This window comes from Paroedura picta, chromosome 7 (assembly GCF_049243985.1).
Source record: "Paroedura picta isolate Pp20150507F chromosome 7, Ppicta_v3.0, whole genome shotgun sequence".
Taxonomy (NCBI): Eukaryota; Metazoa; Chordata; class Lepidosauria; order Squamata; family Gekkonidae; genus Paroedura; species Paroedura picta.
In genome coordinates this window covers 123,648,722-123,670,846 of record NC_135375.1, presented here as the reverse complement: position 1 = coordinate 123,670,846, position 22,125 = coordinate 123,648,722, and the positions used below count along the sequence as shown (strand labels likewise).

The following is a 22,125-nucleotide window of genomic DNA, read 5'->3' as shown; positions in this document are numbered from 1 at the left end:
CTGGGGGGGGGGGTAGGGTGAGGGGGCGCCTGGAGGTCCCGGGAACGCGTCCGCCACTCGGCCAGGCTGCACCAAAGAGCCGGGACCGTCTCGGGCGGCGCCTCTTCCCCTGCGGCCCCCGCCCAGCAGCAGCAAGAGAGCCTCCCGCAGCGGTTCCAGCCCGGGGGACGCTCAGCCACGGCCAGGCTCCCGGCCAGGCTCCCGGCCAGGGGTTCCCGGGGGGTGGGGGGGGGTCTGCAGCCTTCCCCTCGGTGCTTCCATGAGCTCACCTGGGAACACGCGTGGGGATGTCACTTATGGGGGTGTGGCAGGGAGGCGTGGCCAGGGGACATCACTTCCAGCACCCCTCAAAGCTTGAAACATGATTTTAGGGGCTCCTCCGCGGTCAAACAATTGAAAAAGGCCGCTATAGGGTCTCCTAAGCAAGGGCTTGCCAGGACCTGCGTCTGCGCAGTAGTGACTCAGTAGTAGTGTTGGTCTCCCATCCAAATACTGACCAAGGCCAACCCTGGGATCAGGCTAGCCGGGGCCATTCTGCACATGCTGGATAATGTGCTTTCCATGTGCTTTTGCAGCTCGTTTCCCCCATGCAAAACACAAAAATCTACTTCAGAAGTGCATTGAACGTGCCCAGAATGTCAAGGCATAACAGGTATCAGTAAAGACACAAACAGAAGGCACATTTCACTAAGACGGGACAATACAGTTCGTTTCCCTGAGGAAACAGCTGATGGAAAGTACAGATCTGTCCGTCCAAAGAAAAACTGGCAGACGCATGGATTGTAAAATGTTTTTAATGGAATTGAAAGCATTTTAACATTACTTACGACAATTCTCCTGTAGATGCTACCTGCCCTGAGCCTCACGTAAAGGGCGGGCTACAATAATAAAGATTATGATGAAGAAGAACCTTATGGGCAATATTGGAGTTTTTATGTTTGGAAATTTTAAATCAGATTCTATTTTGTATTTTAGAATTATATTTATGTGATTTGGAATATACTGTGAAGTGCCCTGAGTCTACTGAGTATAATAATAATAATAATAATAATAATAATAATAATAATAATAATAATAATAATAATAATAATAATAATAATTCTGCTAGCACGACTCATTCCAGAATACATAGCTGGCTCTGGATTAGCCTTCCAAGCCGCACTGTGGAGAAGGTTGGTGCATAAATGAAGGCAGCCAATCCACGCAGCCCTCAGGCCCACCCGCCACCCCCCAGTGGGAAGAAAGGCACTTCTTTATTTGCTCTTGCTTCGTCTCTCCCAGTTGAGCAGTTCAGACCAGCGCAGAAGGGCAGCTTCTCATCCGCCAGTGCTCTGATGCCGTGGCCAGAGGGTCTCGCCTGCCCCGTCCCACCGACTCCTGCCACCCCCACCCCCCCCGCTCATAGCACCACAGTTCTGAGCAGGCTTCTGTGCGCAGGATCCTCGCCGGGCTGCTTGACGGAGCATTCGGAGGCTTCTTCTGCGTTGCCGCAGCATGACCAGTGGGGAGCGCCCGGATGGCCCTTGTGGCCGTGGCCACAGCCCTGGTAGCCGCCTGCCGCACCGGAAAGAAAGCAAAACCCGTGGGAGAGGGTGCCTCATCGGGCGTACAGACCAGGGGTCGCCTCCTCCCCCCCCCCCCTGCATGGAAGGGGGTAATAGTCACACCTCCCTCTCCGTTCTTACAGACGCTTCCAAGACAGGGAAAGATCAGTCCTGGGAACAGCCACGTGGGTCATGGGACCAGAAGTAGGAGAGGACGAAAGGGTGGAATTGCTTTTCCTTCCTCTTGAGAAGCCAGCGAGGTGTAGTGGTTAACAGCACAGCTTCTAATCTGGGGAGACGGGTTGGATTCCCCCCTCCCCCTCCCCATGCAGCCAGCTGGGTGACCTTGGGCCAGTCACAGTTCTCTCGGAGCTCTCTCAGCCCTGCCTAACTCACAGGGTGTCTGTTCTGGGGAGAGGAAGGGAAGGCGACTGGAAGCAGCAGTGTGTTGCCATGTGCCCTGCCGGCCAAATCAGCCATTTCCTCCTGGGGACTTGGTCTCTATAATCCAGTCATAGTTGTGGGATCTCTCCAGGCCCCAGCTGGATATCGGCCACCTGATGTTCCAGCACTCCTGTACTGAGGAAAGGCTGAGTTCCCACCACCCCTTTGCCCCAGGTCAGTAACTGAGGCTCTTCCTCAGTATGCCACCCACATACTCTGGAAATATTCTTCCAGAGAACAGAAGGGGCTACAAGAATAGAGAAGAGCACGGGGGAAATTTTCATGCACAGATGGTTGGATACCACCCGGGGACAGATTCATAGAGTTGGAAGGGACCTATGGGGTCATCTAGTCCAACCCCTTACAGGATGCAGGAAATTCACAACTACCTGCCCACCCACAGGGACCCCAATTCCATGCCCAGATGATGCCCCACCTCCAAAACCCCAGAATCCCTGGCCAGTCTAGCCTGGAGGAATTGCGCCTCCCAAAATTGGGTTGGCCAAAACAAGGGGGGAAGGGCTTAAACATCTCTATTTTCTGTGCAAAGAAAGACAACATATTATAACATTCTGCATTTATATAGTACTTAACAGTGTTCAAGCTGCTTCACATTCGGATAATGTCTCTGACACACCTACATGGGCCCGGTTCGTCTCAGAACAGCTTCCATTCACCTCCCCTCCCTCTTCCCACAACGGACACCCTGTGAAGTAGGTGCGGCTGAGAGAGCTCTGAGAGAACCACTCCAAGAGAACTGTGACTAGCCCAAGGTCACCCAGCTGACTGCATGTGGCCGAGTGGGGAATCAAACCGGGCTCTCCAGATTCGAGGCTGCCCCTCCTTCCCCACTGCTCCTGGCTGGCTCTCCAGAGGGTTTCTATTACGGCAAAGGTCCATAAACCTTTGCACAGCAGACAGTCTCCATGGCTACAGATCTCTCGCGGCGCCCAAACAACTGAGGTGACGTTTGCTCATAAGCCAGGCGACTTTTCCAAAGGGGTGGGGTGGGGGAAACTTACCGGGCATGGTCCCTCCGCAAGCACACCGAGCTGCCTTTTGCCCCCCGCTGGAGCAGAACGTGCAGCAGTGGAAAAGGCCGCGGTGTTGACGGAACTTGTTCTTCACCGTCACCGCGAATGGAGACCCCTGCGGAAAAAAAAGAAGTGGCCGCAGGTTTGCATCCTCAGGCCTTGCTGGGGCATGACTTCAACGGCTGCCGCCAGGGTTGTTCCCATGAAACCTTTGCAATTGTCTTGGGGATAAACTCAGCGGCGGGGTAAAATGAGCGGAGAAAAACACCCACGAACCTTATCCAGAAGAGCAGATCCAGAAAGAGACTGTACAGCAGCCTTCCTCGATTTTCTTTACCCTGGAGAAACTCCGGATACAGTCTCCAGGCCTTGAGAAACCCCAGAAGTGTTCCAGTGGGGCAGAATATGGTTGGGAAGCAGCGCTGTGGACACGCCCACCCGGGGCCCCTCCCCTCCCCACACCCCAGGCCCACCGCTGGCCATCACCCAATAAGTGTTTGACAAATTTAAGGAGTAGCCTTGAGTTTGATGGCTTCGGTTAGTGTTACATGATGGAAATGGGAAGCGTTACCTGCACATGTTGCCCTCTGACAAAGACGCAGACGGTGTATTTGCCCGGCTCCTTAGGGGTGAACGAAATTTGGTAGGTCCCATCTTGGTTGTCACATACGGTGGCCTTGGTCGCACTGGAGGAGACAGAGAGGGAGTCAGTTCTTGGTTTTCGTGGGAAAAGATGGGAGATGGGTTTACATCTGGATTTTGACCCCACAGCACAGAGATCCCTCCTGCCTGCTGGGCATCAGGGCAAAATTTGTGGCCCAAAATCTTCCCATTCCCTTGACACATATATCAGCGCAGGACATAGAAGTCTGTTGAAGCTTTATAGCTATGCTCACATTCCTTTGCTATCCGATTTTAAGATGCTGTGAAGTTTTCTGGACTTCGAGTGGACTTTCCCCTGAGATCAGCTCATTGCAGAAGAACGCGGTTTCCTGGTGATTTTCCAGAGACCAGAGACTGACCTTTTGGCCCTACTCCTCGCCTGGGTGTGCCCAACAGTGAAGGGCAGAGACTGAATTTTGCAAATAGTCTCTAGAGAACTCCTGCAGGGTTGTGGCGAGCACATCCTATTCCGATATGGACAACCTGGGTTCAAATTCCCTCCCTATGCAATGAATGTTATAGATTCTCCACCGCGGACAAAAGAGTATGAATATTTAAATCAGGCTTTCTCCCCAAAGGGTTCTCGATGGCCCTGGAAGGGTTTCGGCGATTGGGAGGGAGTTAGTTAATTTTAAAATATATTTTTCAATTAAAAAGAATTAGATAATATGACCATATATGGTTATGTTGCCCCCCTCCCGAGGCCAATAATGGACCTAGATAGGGTGGAAACGGTAGGGACCCTGGTCATAAAAATGACTTCAGGGGTGTGGCAGGTAGGTGTGGCCTGCTGACATCACTTCTGGGGGTTCTCAAAGCTTGAAGAATGTTTCAGGGGTTTTCAGTGATAAAAAGGCTGAGAAAGGCTGTGATAAATAAATAAATGCAAAATACCTCTATGAGGCCAGCATATACACCATATATTATGGTTTGATGCAGAGAAGAAAATATGGGAGGGAGGTGTGCCGGGGGTGGGGGTGGAATCTCCTTCCAATGAGGGAAAAACATTTTAAATCTCTAAGGGGATGGAACTTTTCCCAGGGCCAAAGATGGCATGATAGCGTTTCACTCAACCGGAACGAAAAGCTTGTTCCGCAAACGGCATTTGGGATTGTTGCTTTGAAAGCCAGCGACGGAACACGTATCTTGCGATCTGGCCCTGCTGCATGATGGGCAATCTGAGTTTTACAGAGGGATTATTCAACAGAAGGGGAAAGGCTTCTGAAAAGGAACTGTGCTTAAGGGCAAGAGTCCCCCTCCCCCTTCCAGCCTGGTTTTGGTTGGCCGTTCCCCTGATGCACGACCTACAACCTATCTCCAGTGCATTCCTGTTGAAGGAATTGGCTCACAGCTTGAGGGGTACAGCTGCATTCTGGCTGCAGCACAGCTAGCACAGTTCTGCAGGGCCTGCAGAATGGAGTTCTTCCACCAAGTATTGTTGTTGTTATTATTGTTAATTGATGCAGTTGTAGAACTTATGTTGTGCCGCTTATCTCCTGATGCCCCCCGCAGGGCATTACGCTCTGTGGGTACTAATTGGCTGAGGATCCCTGGTCCCCGGGAAGCACGCCCGGCCTCGACCACAGCCAGGGCCCATTCAGTCCGGGCCCCTACCTGGTGGAACGAGCTCCCGGAAGAGCTGCGGGCCTGCGGGTTGAGTGGGGCATGCCAGGTGGAGCTCTTCCGCAGGGCTCTCGGTTGAGGCCGGGCTGCAAACTGGGCTATAAGATCGGGTCCCACCCTCATGGCATCTGGACCCCCTGGGGCCATCCACCGCCCCAGCTGACATCTGTTGACACTGCCGGGAACCGGTGAGTGAGGAATACGGGCCTGTTGGGAATTGTTATGCCTGCCATCTTTGCTTTTAAAGGGTGTTATTTTAATGTACTATATTGTAATGTCAGCAAGGTGGTAATCTTGCCATCTTACGCTTCCATGTTTTTATTGCTGTGAACAGGGTTGGGCGCTTCGGCCCCTGAAACGGCCGGTCTCTCCTGGCACAGCCAGCGCCGCACTGCAGGGGAGGGGAGGGGCGGGGCGGGCATCAGCATGCCGGCGGGCACACACACTCGATATTCTTGGGAGGAGAGTATTTGAAGTATATCGCTGTGGCTTTTCTAGTGGGGGGTGGGGAAGCAAGTTGCTAGTCTATTGAGACATAAGTAATGTCAGATAAAATCTTGTCTGAAGCGCCCAACCCTAGTTGTGAACCGCCACGAGCCGGCTGGTCTGGGAGGTGGCGGTATAAAAAATTAATAATAAAATAAAATAGGGTTTTTATGTGCCCTGTGGAGCCTTAAGGGACAGCGGTATATAAATGTAATAAATAAATAAACAATGAAGAGTGGAGCCACTGCCTAGGCCTGCTGAGTAGCTGGTCTGTGCCTGAGAACCATTTTTATCTGCAGGGAGTTGACCTTCGGGAGGGCCTTCAAAACTGCGACTCCCCCCCCCCCCCGACGGTCTCAAGTGGGACGGCCCATTCTGCCCCCAAGGCCAGGAGAAGAACATCCCAAAGGAGGAGAGGAGGAGGCGAATGCATTCCACCCCTGGGGGAGCCAGCTACCCACCGGTCTTTCCTCTCTTGGTGGGAAACGGTCACTCGGACGGGCTCTCCTCCCCTCGCCACCCGCTCGCCCGACCCGTCCTTGCACAGCAGCATCAGGCCAAAGGGCTCGCCTGGACAGAGGCCGCCGACATCTGGAAAAAAGCAAAACCAGCAGGGGAGAGGGAGTCGCGGCGGCCACTGACACCTCCCCCCCCCCCGCTTTCCCATGGCTGGGCTGCCTTTTGAAACAAAACAATGCAGAGATCTCCAAAGTTTTTGAGCCTGAGGGCAAATTTGAAATTCTGACACAGCAAGGTGGGTTTGGGGCCCGGATAAAACGCTGCCACTTAGCGTCAGTAACACAGATCCTTGTGTTGTGGTGGCAGCTGCTGCAAATGCAACGTTTTTGGAAAACTCACACAGAAACAAATCCCTAACAGTCAATCAAAAGCTCTGCTGGGTGACAGCCCTACCTGGCCCCGCCTGCCTCCTGAAAACGCTTGGCAGAAAAATTTGGGAGTTCAGGCTCAGCCCGAAATGATTTGAGTGTACCCGAATCACCCGAATTCCAGTACTGGTACAGGGATTCGGGTTCAGGTGATTCGACTACAACTGAATCAATTTGGGCTTCAGCTTTTTTTAAGGGATCTAGATGTCCATTGAAAAGCCTCGGAGTCCACCAAGCAGCTGAGAGAGAAAACCATTGGACAGGCAGCTGATCTAGGGTGAGACGAATCTTACACGGGTGGGGGGCAATTCAAACTGACCCTCACTCCCACACATCCCAGGGCTAAATTATTGTAATGTATAATTTGTACAGTTTAACAAATAAATTTACAGTTCCACAATCTGTTTTTCAATTTTTAATACCAAATAAATGACCAACCTTTTCTTTTTGCCTGTTTTCAATGGCTTTTCGTCAGTGGTTTTGTCCTCCTATAATAATTGCTATAAGAATTTTCCACCCTGAAAGATTATTCCTATTGAGTTACTTTGCTGTGCTTATCTAATAATATAAACCAGTCATCGTATCACGCTTAGTGGGGACAGTTTGATGAAACCAATGGGTTATTTGTTAAATTGTACAAATTATACATTACAGTAATTTAGCCCTGGGACAGTTCTCTAATTTTTTTCTGTTGTAATTCCATTGTGAAGTGCCCCCCCCCCTTTCCGTGTTGTAACACTCCCACTCAGCCTGACCGTCAGCTGATCTGGGGAGAGGCTCCAGAGGGATCGGGGAGGGAGACACAGCCTCACGCCCACCCCACTGAATTCCAGTCAGCAGCCGGCTGCAGAAGGATCAGGCAGGCAGGAATTTGGACTCTCCACAGCCTCGGAGGGGTCTGCAGGGGAGAAAGACCCTGCCAAGCAGCTGACCCTTCCTGAAGATCAGCTGTTTGGCAGGGGCTTTAAACGTCTCTCCAGCAGACCCCTCTGTGTCTACGGAGAGCCCATCCGTCACAGCTTCAGCCCCGCTTAGCACATCCGGTGGAGAAACTGGTATCGAAGGGTCGCCCAACCTTTTCCTTGCAGGACACACTTGGCTGGATCGGTGGTTCCGTTGAGAACGGCCCCAAAGACCTCATAGCTTTGAATGGGGGCTGCCTTCTCATGAGGAGAGAACTGGATCTGGTCGTCAGCAACAGGGTGGGGGTGATAGTCCACGCTGTTGAGCCCCTGCAGCCGCTTCTCCACCAGCCCTTTGGTGAGAAGGATCTCGAGGTCTGAGCCGCCGGAGAGCAGGTGCTCGGTGAAGTCCACGCCCGCCTGCATGTCCTGCAGCAGCTGCTGCAGCTGGGCCTTCTGCAAGAGCAGCTGGGTCTCCCGCCTGCCTCTCAGCTCTTCCAGGGACTGCAGCAACCGGTCCCGGTGCTCCTCAACGGCCTTCATGTACCCGTCGGCAAAAGCACGGATCTCCAGGGCCACGGCTTCTGCTCTGCGGCTGAGGCTCTCCCCGACCCCTTGGATCTGGTCCAGGGCCCCCCGCAGGGTTCCCATGTGACGCTGGGTGACCTTCACGAGCTCCCGGATCGAGTCCCCATGCTTGTGGATGACGTCGGCAGCCATGTTGTAAGGGTGCTGCCGGTGGGCCCCGAGCACGCATTCCTGGCACACGGGCAGGTTGCAGCGCTCACAAAAGAGCCTCAGCTCCTCCGGAGGGTGGGAGGGACAGGGGGTGGGCTTCTCGAGGTGGGCGTAGCCCTTCAGATCCCGCAGCTCCACGATGGGGTGAGAAGCGGTCTTCTTCTGTCTCCTAAAGATAGAGCAAGATGACAAGAACGGTTGTGATTCCGAGCAGACAAGAGAAACTACTTCTCTAGACAACGTGCCTTTACATTTTATTTATTAAATTTCATTTACTTTATTTACAGTCCCTGGTTCGATTCCCAACTTTGAAAGGGAAGCTCTTCAGAGCCCATCAGACGCTCTCAGCCTAACCCACCTCACAGGGTTGTTGTGGAGATAAAACTGGGGGACCCCTGGATCCTGCCAAAGACACTGTCTGGGCCAAACCTCGTTCAGATCCATGGCACCAGCATGAGGTAGTAGCTAGTGTCAGGATTAGGATCTGAAAGTCCCTAGTCCGAATTCTGATTCTGAATGGGAGGCTGAAGGGATACCTGAAGATTAACTAAATAAGTCAGACTTTCTCAATCAGGGTTTCCTAGAACCCTGACAGCCCTGGAAGGGTTTCCCAAATGGATGGGAGTAAATTTTGTATATATTTTTTAAACATTTGTTTTCGGTTGATAAGACCTATGTGGTCATATCAACCCCTCCTCCCAAAAAGGCCCATGATTGGCTTGGAAGGGGAGGGGTCCCAGGTGGGCGTGTCCCCAGCTCTGCTTCCCCACCGTATTCTGTGCCACTTCTGGGGTTTCCCAAAGTCTGAAGAATGTTTCAGGGTTTCTCAGGGGTAAAAAAGTGGAGAAAGGTGAGTGAATCAATAATGAGAATGACCCGGGATATCTTTCAAGAATCTCGAGCCAGGAACAGGGAGCAGAGATCAAGACCTCCGGTTTCTGCAGGACCGCCAAAGGACTGAGCGGATGGGATTTTAGATTGTCTCACCTCTGAGCCAGCTGAAGGCAGGGGCTGAACCCAAAGTCTCATGACAAGTTAAACTTTACATCCTGTTTTGCTGAATGCTGAACCCTCCTGATTTTCTTTTTAAGTATTTAAAAGTCAGCATGTGGACTTGTATTCCAAGGACTTGGCTACCCTTTTTACTTCCTGACAGGGATCCCAAAAGAACTCCAGCAGTGGCAAAACAGCTCTGCTATCGGGTGAGAAGGTGATTCATAACATAACTATCCACTGAACCACTGAGCTTGAATTGGATGAAAGGAAAAGCAAGCATGATACAGCGGGCAGGACTACGATCTCAGAGACCTGAGTTTGAATTCCGCCGCAGGAAGCTTGCTGGGTGTACTTAGGCCTCTCACACACATTCAGTCTGACCTACTGTGCAGGGCTCTTGTGAGGAATTAAAAAAAAGGGGGGGGAGAATGATGTGAAAAAGCTGGTTTGGATCCCCACTGGGGCTAAAAGTTGGTATGTACGTATAAACGGATACATTTAAAGTAAATAAAAACTCCCTGCATGCAGATCTGCTAGCAGATCAAGGAAAGGATTACCTGACCCACTTCTCCCCCCCCCCCCCGCGCTGCTCTTAACCACGACACCCAGCTGTATTCTCTTTTTTTCGCTAAAGAAGCAAGCATTATGGGGGAAGGGCAAGAGGGGTACCTGGTGTGGAGGTAGGGCTGCCAGATTCAGGTTGGGAAAGTCCTGGAGATTTGGGGATGAGGCCTGGGGAGGAACTCTGGGGGGCCCAATACCCTGCAGCCCACCCTGCAAAGAAGCCATCTTTGTACTGTGGAATGAGCTGTAATTCCAGGGGGTCCCCAGGTCCCACCTGGAGGCTGGCATCCCGTAAGGGTGGCCCAAACTCAAGCAGAGGATTTCATTTTGGGAGAGTCCCGGGGGAGCACCCACTTGTGAGCCTGGCAGCAGAAGGGGCAGAGGCAGACCCGGCAGGTCTGGCAGTGCCCAGCGGCCTCCCCATCAGCGCAGAGGTCGCAGGCCAAGGCCAGGCCGGTCCCTTCCAAGGTCTCCAGCCACACCTCCCTCAGGGCCACGTGGTCCGTGGGCAGGCCCTCCACCCCGCCCGGGGGCAAATCCACTTCGGCGTCGCAGACTGGGCAGAGGAGGCTGAGCGGGGGCAGCCAGCGGTCCTGGCGCTGGCCACGGAGCCACGACCCGTCCGAACCGGAGTCTGAGTCTTCGGCGTGCGAGGCCAAGTCAGAGAAGGGCTCCAGCCTCCCCAGGCAGGCGGCACAAAACGTGTGCAGACAGGGCAGGATTCGGGGGGCCGAGAAGGGCTCCGTGCACAGGGGGCACCGGCTTCGAGAAGGCGCCTCTTCCGCAGCAGGGTCCTCGGGGGTGCCGTTCCGGCTGTCCTCGCCCTGAGAATCAGACATCTCCTGAAAGACAGGGGGTGGGAGGGTGGGTGGGTTTAAGAACAAAGTCAGCAGGAGGAGCCAGCAGGGGCATGGCCCCAAAAGCATTTCAGGTCTTAGGAATATAATACGGTTGACAGGCCAGGATGGGTAGTTTGTCTGTCTGTAGCAGTGAGAAAGTCCACTGGCATCTAAAAGACTAACAGAATTTGGGGCACAGAAGGCTACAATGCTCTGGAGGATGGACTCCATTTCCTCGAGGGGAACTGATCTTTTTAGCTTGGAGAGGAGCTGGAATTCCAGGGGATCCCCAGGCCCCACCTGGAGGCTGGCATCCCCTAGTCCACCCTCCCAAGCAGCCCTTTCCTCCAGGGGAACTGAGCTCTGCAGTCTGGAGAGGAGCTGGAATTCCAGGGGATCCCCAGGCCCCACCTGGAGGCTGGCATCCCTCAGTCCCCCTCCCAAGCAGCCTTTTCCTCCAGGGGAACTGAGCTCTGCAGTCTGGAGAGGAGCTGGAATTCCAGGGGATCCCCAGGCCCCACCTGGAGGCTGGCATCCCCAAGCCCACCCTCCCCAGCAGCCCTTTCCTCCAGGGGAACTGGTCTCTGCAGTCTGGAGAGGAGCTGGAATTCCAGGGGATCCCCAGGCCCCACCTGGAGGCTGGCATCCCTCAGTCCCCCTCCCAAGCAGCCCTTTCCTCCAGGGGAACTGAGCTCTGCAGTCTGGAGATGGGCTGGAATTCCAGGGGATCCCCAGGCCCCACCTGGAGGCTGGCATCCCCAAGCCCCCCCTCCCAAGCAGCCCTTTCCTGAATCTTTGAAGTTTTATATTTTAAAATTATGCATTTTACAAGTTGGAATTTTAATCGACGGTAAATTGCCCTGAGGCCTCAGGGGAAGGGTGGCATATAAATTTGAGAAACAAACAAGCAAGCAAGCCAGCCAACCATGAGCTCCTGGGACAGCGGGAGAAGTGCGCCGGGACTCACAGCAGTTCCTGGCCTGCCGCGGCGTTCGCCCTCCCAGGCTGCCGTTTCCCCCCACGGTCCTCGGAGTCGGCAGGCTTGGTGCAATTCCGTTGGAACTCCAGGTCCTGCCTGGAAGCTGGCAACCGTACTAGAAACAGCCATCCATCCCATCCAGATCGCAGGCTGCAGCCCCGCTGGGTCTCCACTGGGGACTAGGGTTGCCAGCCTCCAGGTGGGGCCTGGGGATCCCCTGGAAGGATAGCGCCTCTCCAGTCGGCCCCCCGGGAGAACAGGGCTGCTCGGGAGGGGGGACTCCACAGCCCAAACCCCGCCCACCCCCGGCTCCACCCCCAAAGCCTCCAGGCACTTCCCACCCCAGAGGTGGCAACCCCATCGGATGGCGGTCTCCCGGAGCGTCCCCAGGGGGCGCCCTGATGGGAACCCTCGGGGTCTCTGGTGGGGGCCCAGCGCGAAGGGGGGAGTCCGCCTTGAGACGCCCTCCCCTTTGGGCGGCCGCGAAGAGCCTCCCAACCCCCCACCGCCCACCCACCCCCCACCCCGGTGGCCCCTCCGCTTGCCTGGCCGGGGCTCCCTGGGGGCGCCGTCGGGGCCGGAGGGGCTGCGCGGCGCTGCGCTGGAGGGGCGGGGCGGGGCGGCCGGAGGGGCGGGGCGGGGCGGGGCGGGGCGGGGGGCGGGGAGGAGGGCCGCCGCTGCCGGCCGAAGGAGTCCCCGAGCGGCCGCCCCGCCCAGCCCCGCCCAGCCCCTCCCCCCTCGCCCCGCAAGAGGCGGCCGGCCAGGGAGGCGGGGCCGAGGGAGCTCGGAGAGATCTGGTGAGCGAGCACAAGCTCCAAGAGAACTGGTCACCCGCCTGGCTGCAGGTGGAGGAGGCGCGCGGGGAGGCAAACCCGGCTCTCCGGATTGGAGGCCGCAGCTCTTAACCACACACCAAGAGGGCCCTCTCTCTATTGATGGGTGGTAGAGGAGAGGCGCTGGGTGTTGACACCCCACATCTCCCTGCCCCAAGAAGCCCCCGACACCTTTCCCTTCCTCTCCCCATGAGGTAGATGAAGCTGAGGGAGCTCTGAGAGAGCTGGGACTGGCACAAGAATTGGACCCAGTTCTCCACATGAGAGTCTGCCGCGCATCCCCAGGACTCCACGCTGCCGGGCTGGCTGCCACCCCAGCCTGGATCAGAGACAAATGGCAGGGAGGCCCAGCATGGAAGTCCTGACCCCCCCCGCCCCCCCGTGGGAATTGTACCAAGGCGTTGGATGGTGGAGGGAGGGGGGCGGCACTCAGGTCCCCGGGATGCTCCGGGAAGGGAACTGACCCCCCCCCCCCACACACACAGACAGACACCCAGGCCGTTTGGGGACAGAGAGTCAGAAGCAGAGCACAGGAGATTTATTTGTTTGTTTATATAATATAATAATAAATCAATAATAAAAAATGTCCTGCTCAGTAAGATTTTAATTTGTAAAGAGGACCTTTAAAAAAACTGGCCCCAGAAAGCATTTCAGGGTTTAAAAAGCCTTTCAGGTGAAATGTTGGCTGATGGAGACAAGGCCAGCATCAGCATGCCCCCCCCCCCCCCCGCCTTCCTCTCCCCTCCTGGAGCGCAAGGAGGGACGTGCAGCGACAGGTGACACACCTGAGGCCTGCCTTGCCGTTGGGTGGCTCATTATTCCGCCCCCCCCCCTCCCGGGATCAGACAGACTCTCCTGCCAGAGGCTGCACGGCGTGCTTGTTTGGAGTCAGACGCGGGGGGGTCTCAGGCTGCAGAAAGCGGGGTGGGACCCCGGACTCGGGGCAGGGATTCTCCCTCCTCATCAGAATGGCTTCCTTCACGTTCCTGTTCTATCCTTTGCTTCTCACGGCACTTTCATACTATGCAGGTAAGCCGCTTTACAGAAGGACGTTCCGTTTTCTAAATCGATGGCGTGGGGGTGGTCTTGAGTAAGCGCTTGTCCGATACCCAGTGGGGTCCATTGGTGAAGCCTGGCAGCTTCTAATCTGGGAGGCTGGGTTTGATTCCTCGCTCCTCCGCCTGCAGACAGCTGGGTGACCCTGGGCTAGTCACAGCCCTGATAGTGTTGTTCTCACCAAGAGTGCTGTCAGTTCTCTCAGCCCCACACACCTCACAGATTGTCTGTTGTGGGGAGAGGAAGGGAAGGCAGTTGGAAGCCGCTTTGAGACTCCTTTGGGCAGTGAAGAGTGGGGCATAAACTTCTTTTTCTTCTTTTTCTTCTTCTTCTTCTTGTTAGACACCACATCAGACCAGGGGTTGGGGACCACTGGTTTAAACAATCTGTCAGTATTTTGATGCTCTCTGGTGGTACAGAAAGCGAGAGGGAGAAAGGGGTTTGCCTTAAAACAGAGATCCCTGTTCTTTTTGAGCCTTTTCTTTCTGGAAATCTGACGCAGCATTGTGAGCTCAGCTTCAAAATGGCTGCCACCAGAGGCGGGGCCAGCCATAAAATGGCAGCTTCCCTTCCATCTTGCGGTGAAGATTCTCGTGCTGTGGCGGCAGCTGCTGCTGAAGCATCAGTGTTAAAAAGCAGCACAGCTAGGGGGTCCAGTCCCCAGGTGGGAGCTGGAGATCTCCTGGTTTTGCAGCTCATCTCCAGGTGAGAGGGATCTGTTCCCCCGCAGAAAGTGCTGCTTTGAAGGGTGGACGGATGTCTGAGCTCAGGGCTTCCCAAATCAAAGTGACTTGATTTTAACTTGGCCGTTCTGTTTTGTAGATGCCACAACCACCGAATTGCGGGCCCGTCCCTTCGACAACATTTCCCTGCCTTGCCATTTCTCCTTCGTGGACGGCACCGACGGCCTGTCCTTCACGTGGGAGAGAGAAGACATCAAGGAGGAACACGAGGTGGAGGACAAAGACTTCTTCAAGTTTTTCGTGGCCCTCCAGGATTTCTATCAGTTTTACCCAAAGCTCATCTACAGTTTTGCAAACAACCTGGAGCAGCTGGAGGAGCAGAATTACCTGTACGAGGGGAGAATCTGGGTGGACGATGATGAGATTTCGGAAGGCAACTTGGACCTCATTTTGGAGCAAGTGCAGTTTTCGGACGAGGCTTTCTACATCTGCAAGGCCACTAACTCCCGGGGGGCCGGGCAAAGGAAGATGAAGCTCCTCGTGGAAGGTAGGAATCGTGGTACACTCTTGTGACATCAACGAGCTAGATTTGAATCCAGTACCACCTTAGAGGTTTTATCTAGTTATTTATTTAATTTCTATACCGCCCTCCCAGCGGACTGGCTCAAGGTGGTGTACGTCATCATTCACATAAAAGTCACCTGAATAGTTAAACAATTCATTAATTTGGATTAAAATACATTTAAAATTAGCTTTCAACAGTAATTACAAGGCCTCAGTACCACCTAGCAGCAGCATCCCGGTTATCACCTGATCTTCCGGAAATAGAGTTTGTTTAGGGTATAAGCTTTGGAGAGTCAACGTACCTGATGCAGGGAGCTCTGACTCTTGAGTGTGTTGGCAGAGGGTGAAGCACTAGGCTGCTTCTAAGAAGAAAACAGATTTATTAAGAACAGAGACAAATATTGTGTAGAAAGGAGGGCGGGAGAGTCTTGCCTAACTGTCTAACTGTTCTGCTAGCCTGACACTTTTACCAGGTTACCATTATCGATATTAGGAAAACGGGAGAGTTCTTGCAGCTTGCACCTTTTGACAACCTCTCCTCCCCGCCCCGGGGCCTTCGGAGCAATTAGGCCCAAACTATCACTAGGGAATCCATAATTGTTTTGTTTTTCTCCCTCTCCGTCCTCCTTAAGACGCCGAAGAGCCACAGGTGCAGTTCAGCACAGTCGATGACGTGCTGGTGGCCAAGTGCATCTCCACGGGCTGGTACCACATGCCGAAGGTGACCTGGCGCAACCGCCGAGAGGAGGACATCTCCAGCTACGCCGTTACAGACATCCTGGAAGAGAGGCAGGACGGGTCCCACCGGGTGGTGTCCATCTTGCATTACCCCGTGGCACTCCACGAGATCTACACGTGCCACATCGAGGAGGAAGATGTGCTGAACAGGCCGGTCAGATCCATCCACAAGGTCCCAAGTGAGTGCTGCGGTTCAGGGGAAGGTTGGGGGAGCTTGGTCTGTTTAGCCTGGAGAGAAGACGACTGAGCGTGGATAGGAGAGCCATCTTCCAGTACTTGGAGGGCTGCCGCATAGAGGATGGAGCGGAGTTGTCGGTCCTGAACCAGTGGGATGAAATTAATTCAAAAGAAATTCCGTCTCAACATCCAGAAGAAGCTCCTGACAGTTAGAGCAGTTCCTCATTGGAACAGGCTTCCTCGGGAGGTGGTGGGTTCTCCTTCTTTGGAAGTTTTTAAGCAGAGGCTGGAGAGTCATCAGACAGAAATGCTGGTTCTATGAACTGAGGCAGATGGAGAGTGGGTGGAGAGAAGGGACTGTGTCTCAGCTTGGCCCTTGTGGCCCTTTCTGGCATGCCCAGGGAAGTGCCGACTGGCGCTTTGGTTTGGGAGGTGAATTTTCTCCAGGACAGACTGGCCAGGGATTCTGAGCTAATGGGGGGGGGGGCATCATCTGGGCATGGAATTGGGGTCCCTGTGGGTGGGCAGGTAGTTGTGAGTTTCCTACAGGGCGTTGGACTAGATGACCCTGGAGGTCCCTTCCAGCTCTCTGGTTCTATGGACCATGTTAGGGTTTGGAGGGCAGAATAGGAGTGTAGCACATGCCCACTTCCCTCAAGGAAGGACACGATCCTTTCTCCCGCCACCTCTTAAGGACAAAGAATAAGGCACAGGGCGGCGCCCAGAGACGTGGGCTCCAATCTGCCACTGTCTGCAGTCACAGTGGGGGCCACATGGGCTGAACTCCAAAATCAGAGCCCATCCCAGGAGCATCGCTGGGGTTTAGCGGGGGCAAACAAAACAGAAGACTGACCCGTGAGACGGCACCCCCAGGGTATCGCTGCCACCTGCCCATTTGACTGCCCAGACAGCAAGAGACCAAGGAGGTCTGCCCTTTAACCCTTCCAGGGTCTATAAAGGACAAACCAAACCTGCATATTGTACACTCACATGGTAAAGTCCTAAAAGCAAGTTACTTTGGTAGCTGTATTCAAGTGGGTCACCTTGTTGATCCGAAGCAGCAGAACAAATTTTGAGGCTGGGGTCACCTTTCAGACCAGCCAAGTTTTATTCCAGGCATGAGCTGTTGTGTGCAGGCATACTTCTTCACGTTCAATGGCATGGATTGGAAATTATGTCCATATTTATGGGCCGAGTGTGAGCAGCTGGCCACACCAGCCTGCCACGCTGCCTCTCCCAGGAAGTGACATCACTCATAAACTCTCACCGGATGTGACCAGCATTCGAAAGGGCCAATAGGATAAAATGAGATTGGCCACTTTAGGTCTGCTCCATGCAGGGCCTGTAGAGCAACAGGGAAAGTCAGCTCCGGTGATGTCTAGTGATGTCAGTGGGCACCTGAACTTCCGGGAAAGGCTGCGGGACCCCTAGGGCAGGGGTAGTCAACCTGTGGTCCTCCAGATGTTCATGGACTCCAATTCCCATGAGCCCCTGCCAGCGTTGACTACCCCTGCCCTAGGGAACTCTCAGAGAATCCCATGGTCCCAAGGAACCTTGGCTGGGAATCCCTGGTGTAGGGTATTCAAGCCGAGAGATGTTTAGAGATGGTTTGCGATTGCCTGCTTCTCTGCTTGTTCTTGGAGGTCTCCCATCCAAGTACTAGCCTGGGCTGACCTTGCTTGGCTTCCAAGATCTGTTGAGATAGAGCTAAACAGGGCCCAGGGGGCAAACACTCACTCACAGACACACTGCAGCTAACTAGATCTGAACAAGTAAGGTCTGCTAGGAAAGAAATCCACCGCCAGGTGGGCAAGAACTCTGGCAGATGGTGTTCCAAGATTGCGTTTTCTTCTTTCTCCCCCTCAGAGAGAAAATACCACAACATGTACAACCACTACTAGCAACTCAGCAGCTGGAACCCGCCAAGGCAAGACTCTGGTGGTGCCTCCGCCAGATGAGTCCTTCCGCTTTGCGCCATGTGCGGATGTGGGGGCGATGGGGACTAGCGTAGTTAACCCCTAGGAAAGGCAAGGCTTGCAGCCGCGTCCACATCTGCATTGAACCGTGGTTCTCAGCCTTCCTGATGCCGCAACCCTTTAATCCAGTTCCTCCTGTTGTGGTGACCCCAACCATAAAATCACAGAAATTAAACCGAAACTGACCAATGGCGTGAAGATCCGTGGCTCAGGATTGTTTTTTCCAGTGTGGTGCCTCAAAACAAGCGAGCTAATTTCACGGGCTCTTTCCCTCCTGGGAGAGCTGCTCTTGTCATGTCATGACACTTGTGTGCTTCGGATTGTGTGCTTCGGCCGCCAGAGCTGGCTGCTTCGGGCTGGAAGGGCAGCCGAAGCACATGACCCTATGTCTGGGCCATGTCCCTTTGGGAACCCACGTGACCTCGTGAACTCACTCAGGCAACACTGCCTCTCACCAGTGGAAAGTTTACGCGAGAGCCAGCCTGGTGTGGTGGCTAAAGGGCAGTGGATTCTAATCTGGAGAACCGGGTTTGATTCCCCGCTCCTCCACTGGCAGCCAGCTGGGTGACCTTGGGCCGGTCACAGTTCTCTCAGAGTGGTTCTGGCAGAGCAGTTCAGCCCCAGTGCCCACACTGGTGTCTGTTGTGGGGAGAAGGTGTTTGTAAGACACTTTAGAACTCCTTTGGGGAGTGAAAAGCAGAGTATAAAAACCCCAGCTCTCTTCTTCTCAGCCAGGGTTTTGGGCAGTCCTGGGCCTTCTTGAAAGCCCCGGGTTTTCTGAATGGGTGGAAGTTAATTCTTAATATACATTTAAAAATTTTAAAATAATTACCAGGTGGTGTGACAGTATCCGCCAACACAAAACAGTAGGTGGTCGTGTCAACCATTTCCCTCTCCCCAAAATGGCCAGTGATGGGCCTGGGGGTGGGGGGGTGGGAAGGGGCGGGGCCCCAGGTGGGCGTGGCCACAGCTCTGCTTCCCAACTGCATTTTGCCTGATGGGGTTTCTCAAAGCCTGAAGAATGTTTCCAGGTTTCTCAATGGCAAAATTTTTTGAGAAGGGCAGTTCTAAATCCATTTATACTCACCTACAGTTTACATTTGGAATGCCTAAAAACAGGTAAACTGCAGCCCATCACTCATCCCTAGCCAATTTGAGGAGTTAGTCACGGTCACTCCATTTGAGCCTCTGCAAACTTCTTCAGTGTTGCGAATACACCCTCAGCTGGGGACCCCCCCCCCCTTTCAATCCCGTGGCCAGCACAGCCACAAAACCTCTATCGTTAAGAGTTGGAGCCAGCCCCAAAAACGGCTAAGAAAGCTTATTTCCAGCCACACCATGAAAATCCTCGTCTAAAGCTGCGTTTGTAAAAATTATCACAGCCAAGTGCATCCCCAAGGGTGAATAGCCCACCTAGATCACCCTGCTTGGTGGGCACCAGGAAAGGTGTTGGCAAATACACGGCCCCAAATTGGGGACCTTCCCCTAGCCCAAGGGAGACCAAACTGTGGCTGGCAGAGGCTCATGGGAATTGTAGTCTCATACTGGGAACCCTAGACCAGGGGTGGCCAGGCCGTGGCCCTCCAGATGTCCACAGACTACAATTCCCATGAGCCCCTTTCGAAATATCTATCCACACAATTTTGACACAGGAAACCATGATCAAACCCCCATCAACAGTATAAACAGGCCGCTCAGCCACGGCTTAGAATTACGTTCAGGGCTCCTAGAGGTTTGCACGCCAATTTTTTGTAGGGCACGGAGGCCATAGCACACTCGCTCCAGCTAAATCTGCACAGAATAGCATCAGCTGTGCTTCAGAGTTACTCATGTCTCCCCGGGAACTGGCTGATCCCCTCCTCTGCAGTGCTTGTGGGTGACGGGAACCTTGATGAAAGAGGAAATGATAAGTTTCCCTCTGCTCCCCAAGAATAGAATCCCAGACACACCGGCACGGAAGAGCAGTGCAAGGACAGTCTTGTATAGTTTTATTAGTATTACCGTCAAAAGATACAAACCACAGAATATCACAGCAAAGATGAAATCGGTTTCATACCACCGCAATGTCATTCAACCAGGGAGTTGCGACTTTAAAACAATGAATTTATCATTCTCTGCTGAGACCACCATTAACGTCACCTCTGGCCCTTCTAAAAACTCCCAGCTTAGATCCGTGGGAAATTTCCGCTGATAGAAGGGATTTTCACCCACGCAGCACAACTTGCTCACTTCCTTTCTCCTGCTGTAGCCCAAGAGACAACCCCCCCCCCCCGGAACAGAACATATGGGAACCAGAAGTTGGCCGTGGAATGAGAGAAACTACCCCCCCCTGCCCTGGACCCCACCCATGAGCTGCATGCCACAGTTTCAGTTTCAGATGTCAGAGGTGAGCCTCCAACCACAGCTGAGGGACTCCTCTAGCAGCTGTTTTATTTGGCATTCAGTTCACAAGGGAGATCAAGGCCCAAGCAGAGAACGTGGCCAAGGAGAACCATTAATGACAGCTGGGCCGGGACTGACTTGGGACGGAGGCGTCCAAGGCTCCCCTCTCTGTTCGCTGGAGGTATGGACAGGAGCTCTGACTGTGAGGCACACGGCACGGACGTAGAGGGATCCCCACAAACAGGGAGCCTCGGCCAGTGGTCATTTCCAGATTCTGCCACAAAATGCCAGGGAACTGTAGGAGAATGCCTGGGCGTGGCGCTACCTGACGTGCATCGACAAGGCGAACCAGCCTTCGTCCTTTGGCTTTTCGGCCTGCGGGCATAAAAAGAAAGGGCAAAGCTCAGAAGCTTAGGCTGGACTGCTGCTTATGGGTTCTCCCAGAAGTCACATGCAAAAAGATTGCAAAAATATCCTGTATTGTTGCATTATAATCCTGGTACTATGGGGGGGGGCGTAGCACCAGTTGGATCTCAGCATGCCTTCTATGCTGAAGGGGCAAAATATTTTTTTATTGTGACTCAAATGGGACTGGAGACAAGAAAAAAAAGAAAACCTGTGCATAAGTATCCCCCCCCCCCCCGAATACTTTATGGAGCCGTTTTTTTGCTGCAATTATAACTGCCAGTCCCTTGGGGGTCTGCCTCTGTCAGGTCAGCACATCTGGCCAGTGGCATTTTCATGCATTCCTCAAGGCCAAGCTGCTCCTTCAAGGCATGCAGCAATCTTCAAGTCAAGCCACAGATTCTCCATTGGACCTTGGTCTGGGCTCTGGCTAGGCCATTTCAGAAGATGAACATTCTTCCCTTTCCACCAGTCCTATGTAGCTTTAGCCATATGTTTAGGGCCATGGAATGGGAACCTTTGTCCCAGTCTCCAGTCTCTAGCAGACTGAAAGAGGTTTTCCTCCAGAACTGCCCTGCTGATGAAGAACATCCCCGTGGCACAATGCGACCACCACATTTCAAGGTGGGAATGGCCTTCTTAGGATGACAGGAAGAGTTGGGCTTATGTCACGCTATGTGGCGTTTCTCCTCCTGGCCCAAAAGTTCCGTTTTTGTCTCATCCAACTACAGAACCTTCTTCCATATGTTTGGGGAGTCCACCACAAGTCGTTGGGTGCCAGAAGGGACACCATCAGCCGTGTTCAGACAGCCTCGAGGACTTTGGGGGGGGGGTGATAAGGAGCAGCAGCAGGCATACAAACTCCACCCCCTCCAAGGCACAGGGACCATGAGAGAACTTAGGGGGGCAGCAGTGGAAGTGGCTGGTTCCCCAGCTTGTGCCTATTAAGGCAGAAGGAGAAAGACTGCGGACCCCCCGCCCCCTCCCCGGAGCTCTTACGGACCCCTTGTTGGGAATCCCTGCTCTATTCTGTTACCTAAGGAAATATGAGCTCAGCCTGAACTTTTTGGTCACATGCAATTATTATGACACAACTGAGGAAGTCCAGCAATGAAACAAGCTATCACCTAGGATACTAGTCCTGGGTGTTTCTGATGATAAGGAAAGATTCTGAAGACAAGAAGATTTTCTTCTTGCTCAGCTCAATGTGGACCTCCAGTTGAAGTATATTAATTCTTCTGAAACTTACAGGACTTATTGAGCCTTATTGAGCCCCCCCCCCCTTTTTGCAATATCCTTCTGTGTTCATTTCTACATTATCTTGATTTTCATGAACTTGCCTTGAAAACCCTACACAGCAGGAGTGGCCAAACTGTGGCTTTCCAGATGTGCATGGACTACAATACCCATGAGCCCCAAAGTAAGCTTTGATCGCCCACCAGATCAAAGAACAAAGAATGAGTTTAAAAAAGCAAAAGAAGTCACTGCTACAAGAAGTGCCGGCGGCTATAAGCTTTAAGAGGGGATTGGGTAAATCGCTGGAGCAGAGGTCTCTGGGGTTTCAGGGGCCACAGTGGGAGGCCTTCTGGCCCCTGGGTGACACAGAGTGTTG

At 53.6% G+C, this 22,125-nt stretch overlaps 3 protein-coding genes across 5 annotated transcripts in view; 1 reads left to right on the top strand and 2 right to left on the bottom strand.

Moving 5' to 3' along the window:
- Positions 1–778: 778 nt before the first annotated feature.
- On the bottom strand, positions 779–12,332 carry TRIM45 (tripartite motif containing 45). Of its 2 annotated transcripts, none has more exons than XM_077346322.1 (7): positions 12,245–12,332; positions 10,236–10,723; positions 7,757–8,490; positions 6,256–6,385; positions 3,594–3,708; positions 3,011–3,137; positions 779–1,554 (listed from the first exon to the last, which is right to left on the bottom strand). In XM_077346322.1, exons 2-7 carry the CDS (start codon positions 10,718–10,720, stop codon positions 1,400–1,402), a joined length of 1,746 nt encoding a protein of 581 aa, XP_077202437.1. In that variant the 5' UTR covers positions 10,721–10,723; positions 12,245–12,332; the 3' UTR covers positions 779–1,399. The 2 variants fall into 2 exon arrangements, with proteins under 2 accessions (XP_077202437.1, XP_077202436.1); XM_077346321.1 differs by lacking the exon at positions 12,245–12,332 and adding an exon at positions 11,688–11,926.
- Positions 12,333–13,277: 945 nt separating this feature from the next.
- LOC143841674 (V-set domain-containing T-cell activation inhibitor 1-like) lies at positions 13,278–17,941 on the top strand. The gene is made up of 4 exons (XM_077346323.1): positions 13,278–13,561; positions 14,411–14,818; positions 15,468–15,752; positions 17,617–17,941. Exons 1-4 carry the CDS (start codon positions 13,501–13,503, stop codon positions 17,649–17,651), a joined length of 789 nt encoding a protein of 262 aa, XP_077202438.1. The 5' UTR covers positions 13,278–13,500; the 3' UTR covers positions 17,652–17,941.
- A 1,756-nt stretch (positions 17,942–19,697) lies between these two features.
- Positions 19,698–22,125, bottom strand: part of SPICE1 (spindle and centriole associated protein 1) — an 84,572-nt gene continuing 82,144 nt past the window's right edge. For both annotated transcript variants that reach the window (XM_077346318.1, XM_077346319.1), the window contains one exon: positions 19,698–20,483. In XM_077346318.1, the coding sequence (XP_077202433.1) occupies positions 20,430–20,483 (54 nt within the window). In that variant the 3' untranslated portion in view covers positions 19,698–20,429. The remainder of the gene's footprint in view (positions 20,484–22,125) is intronic.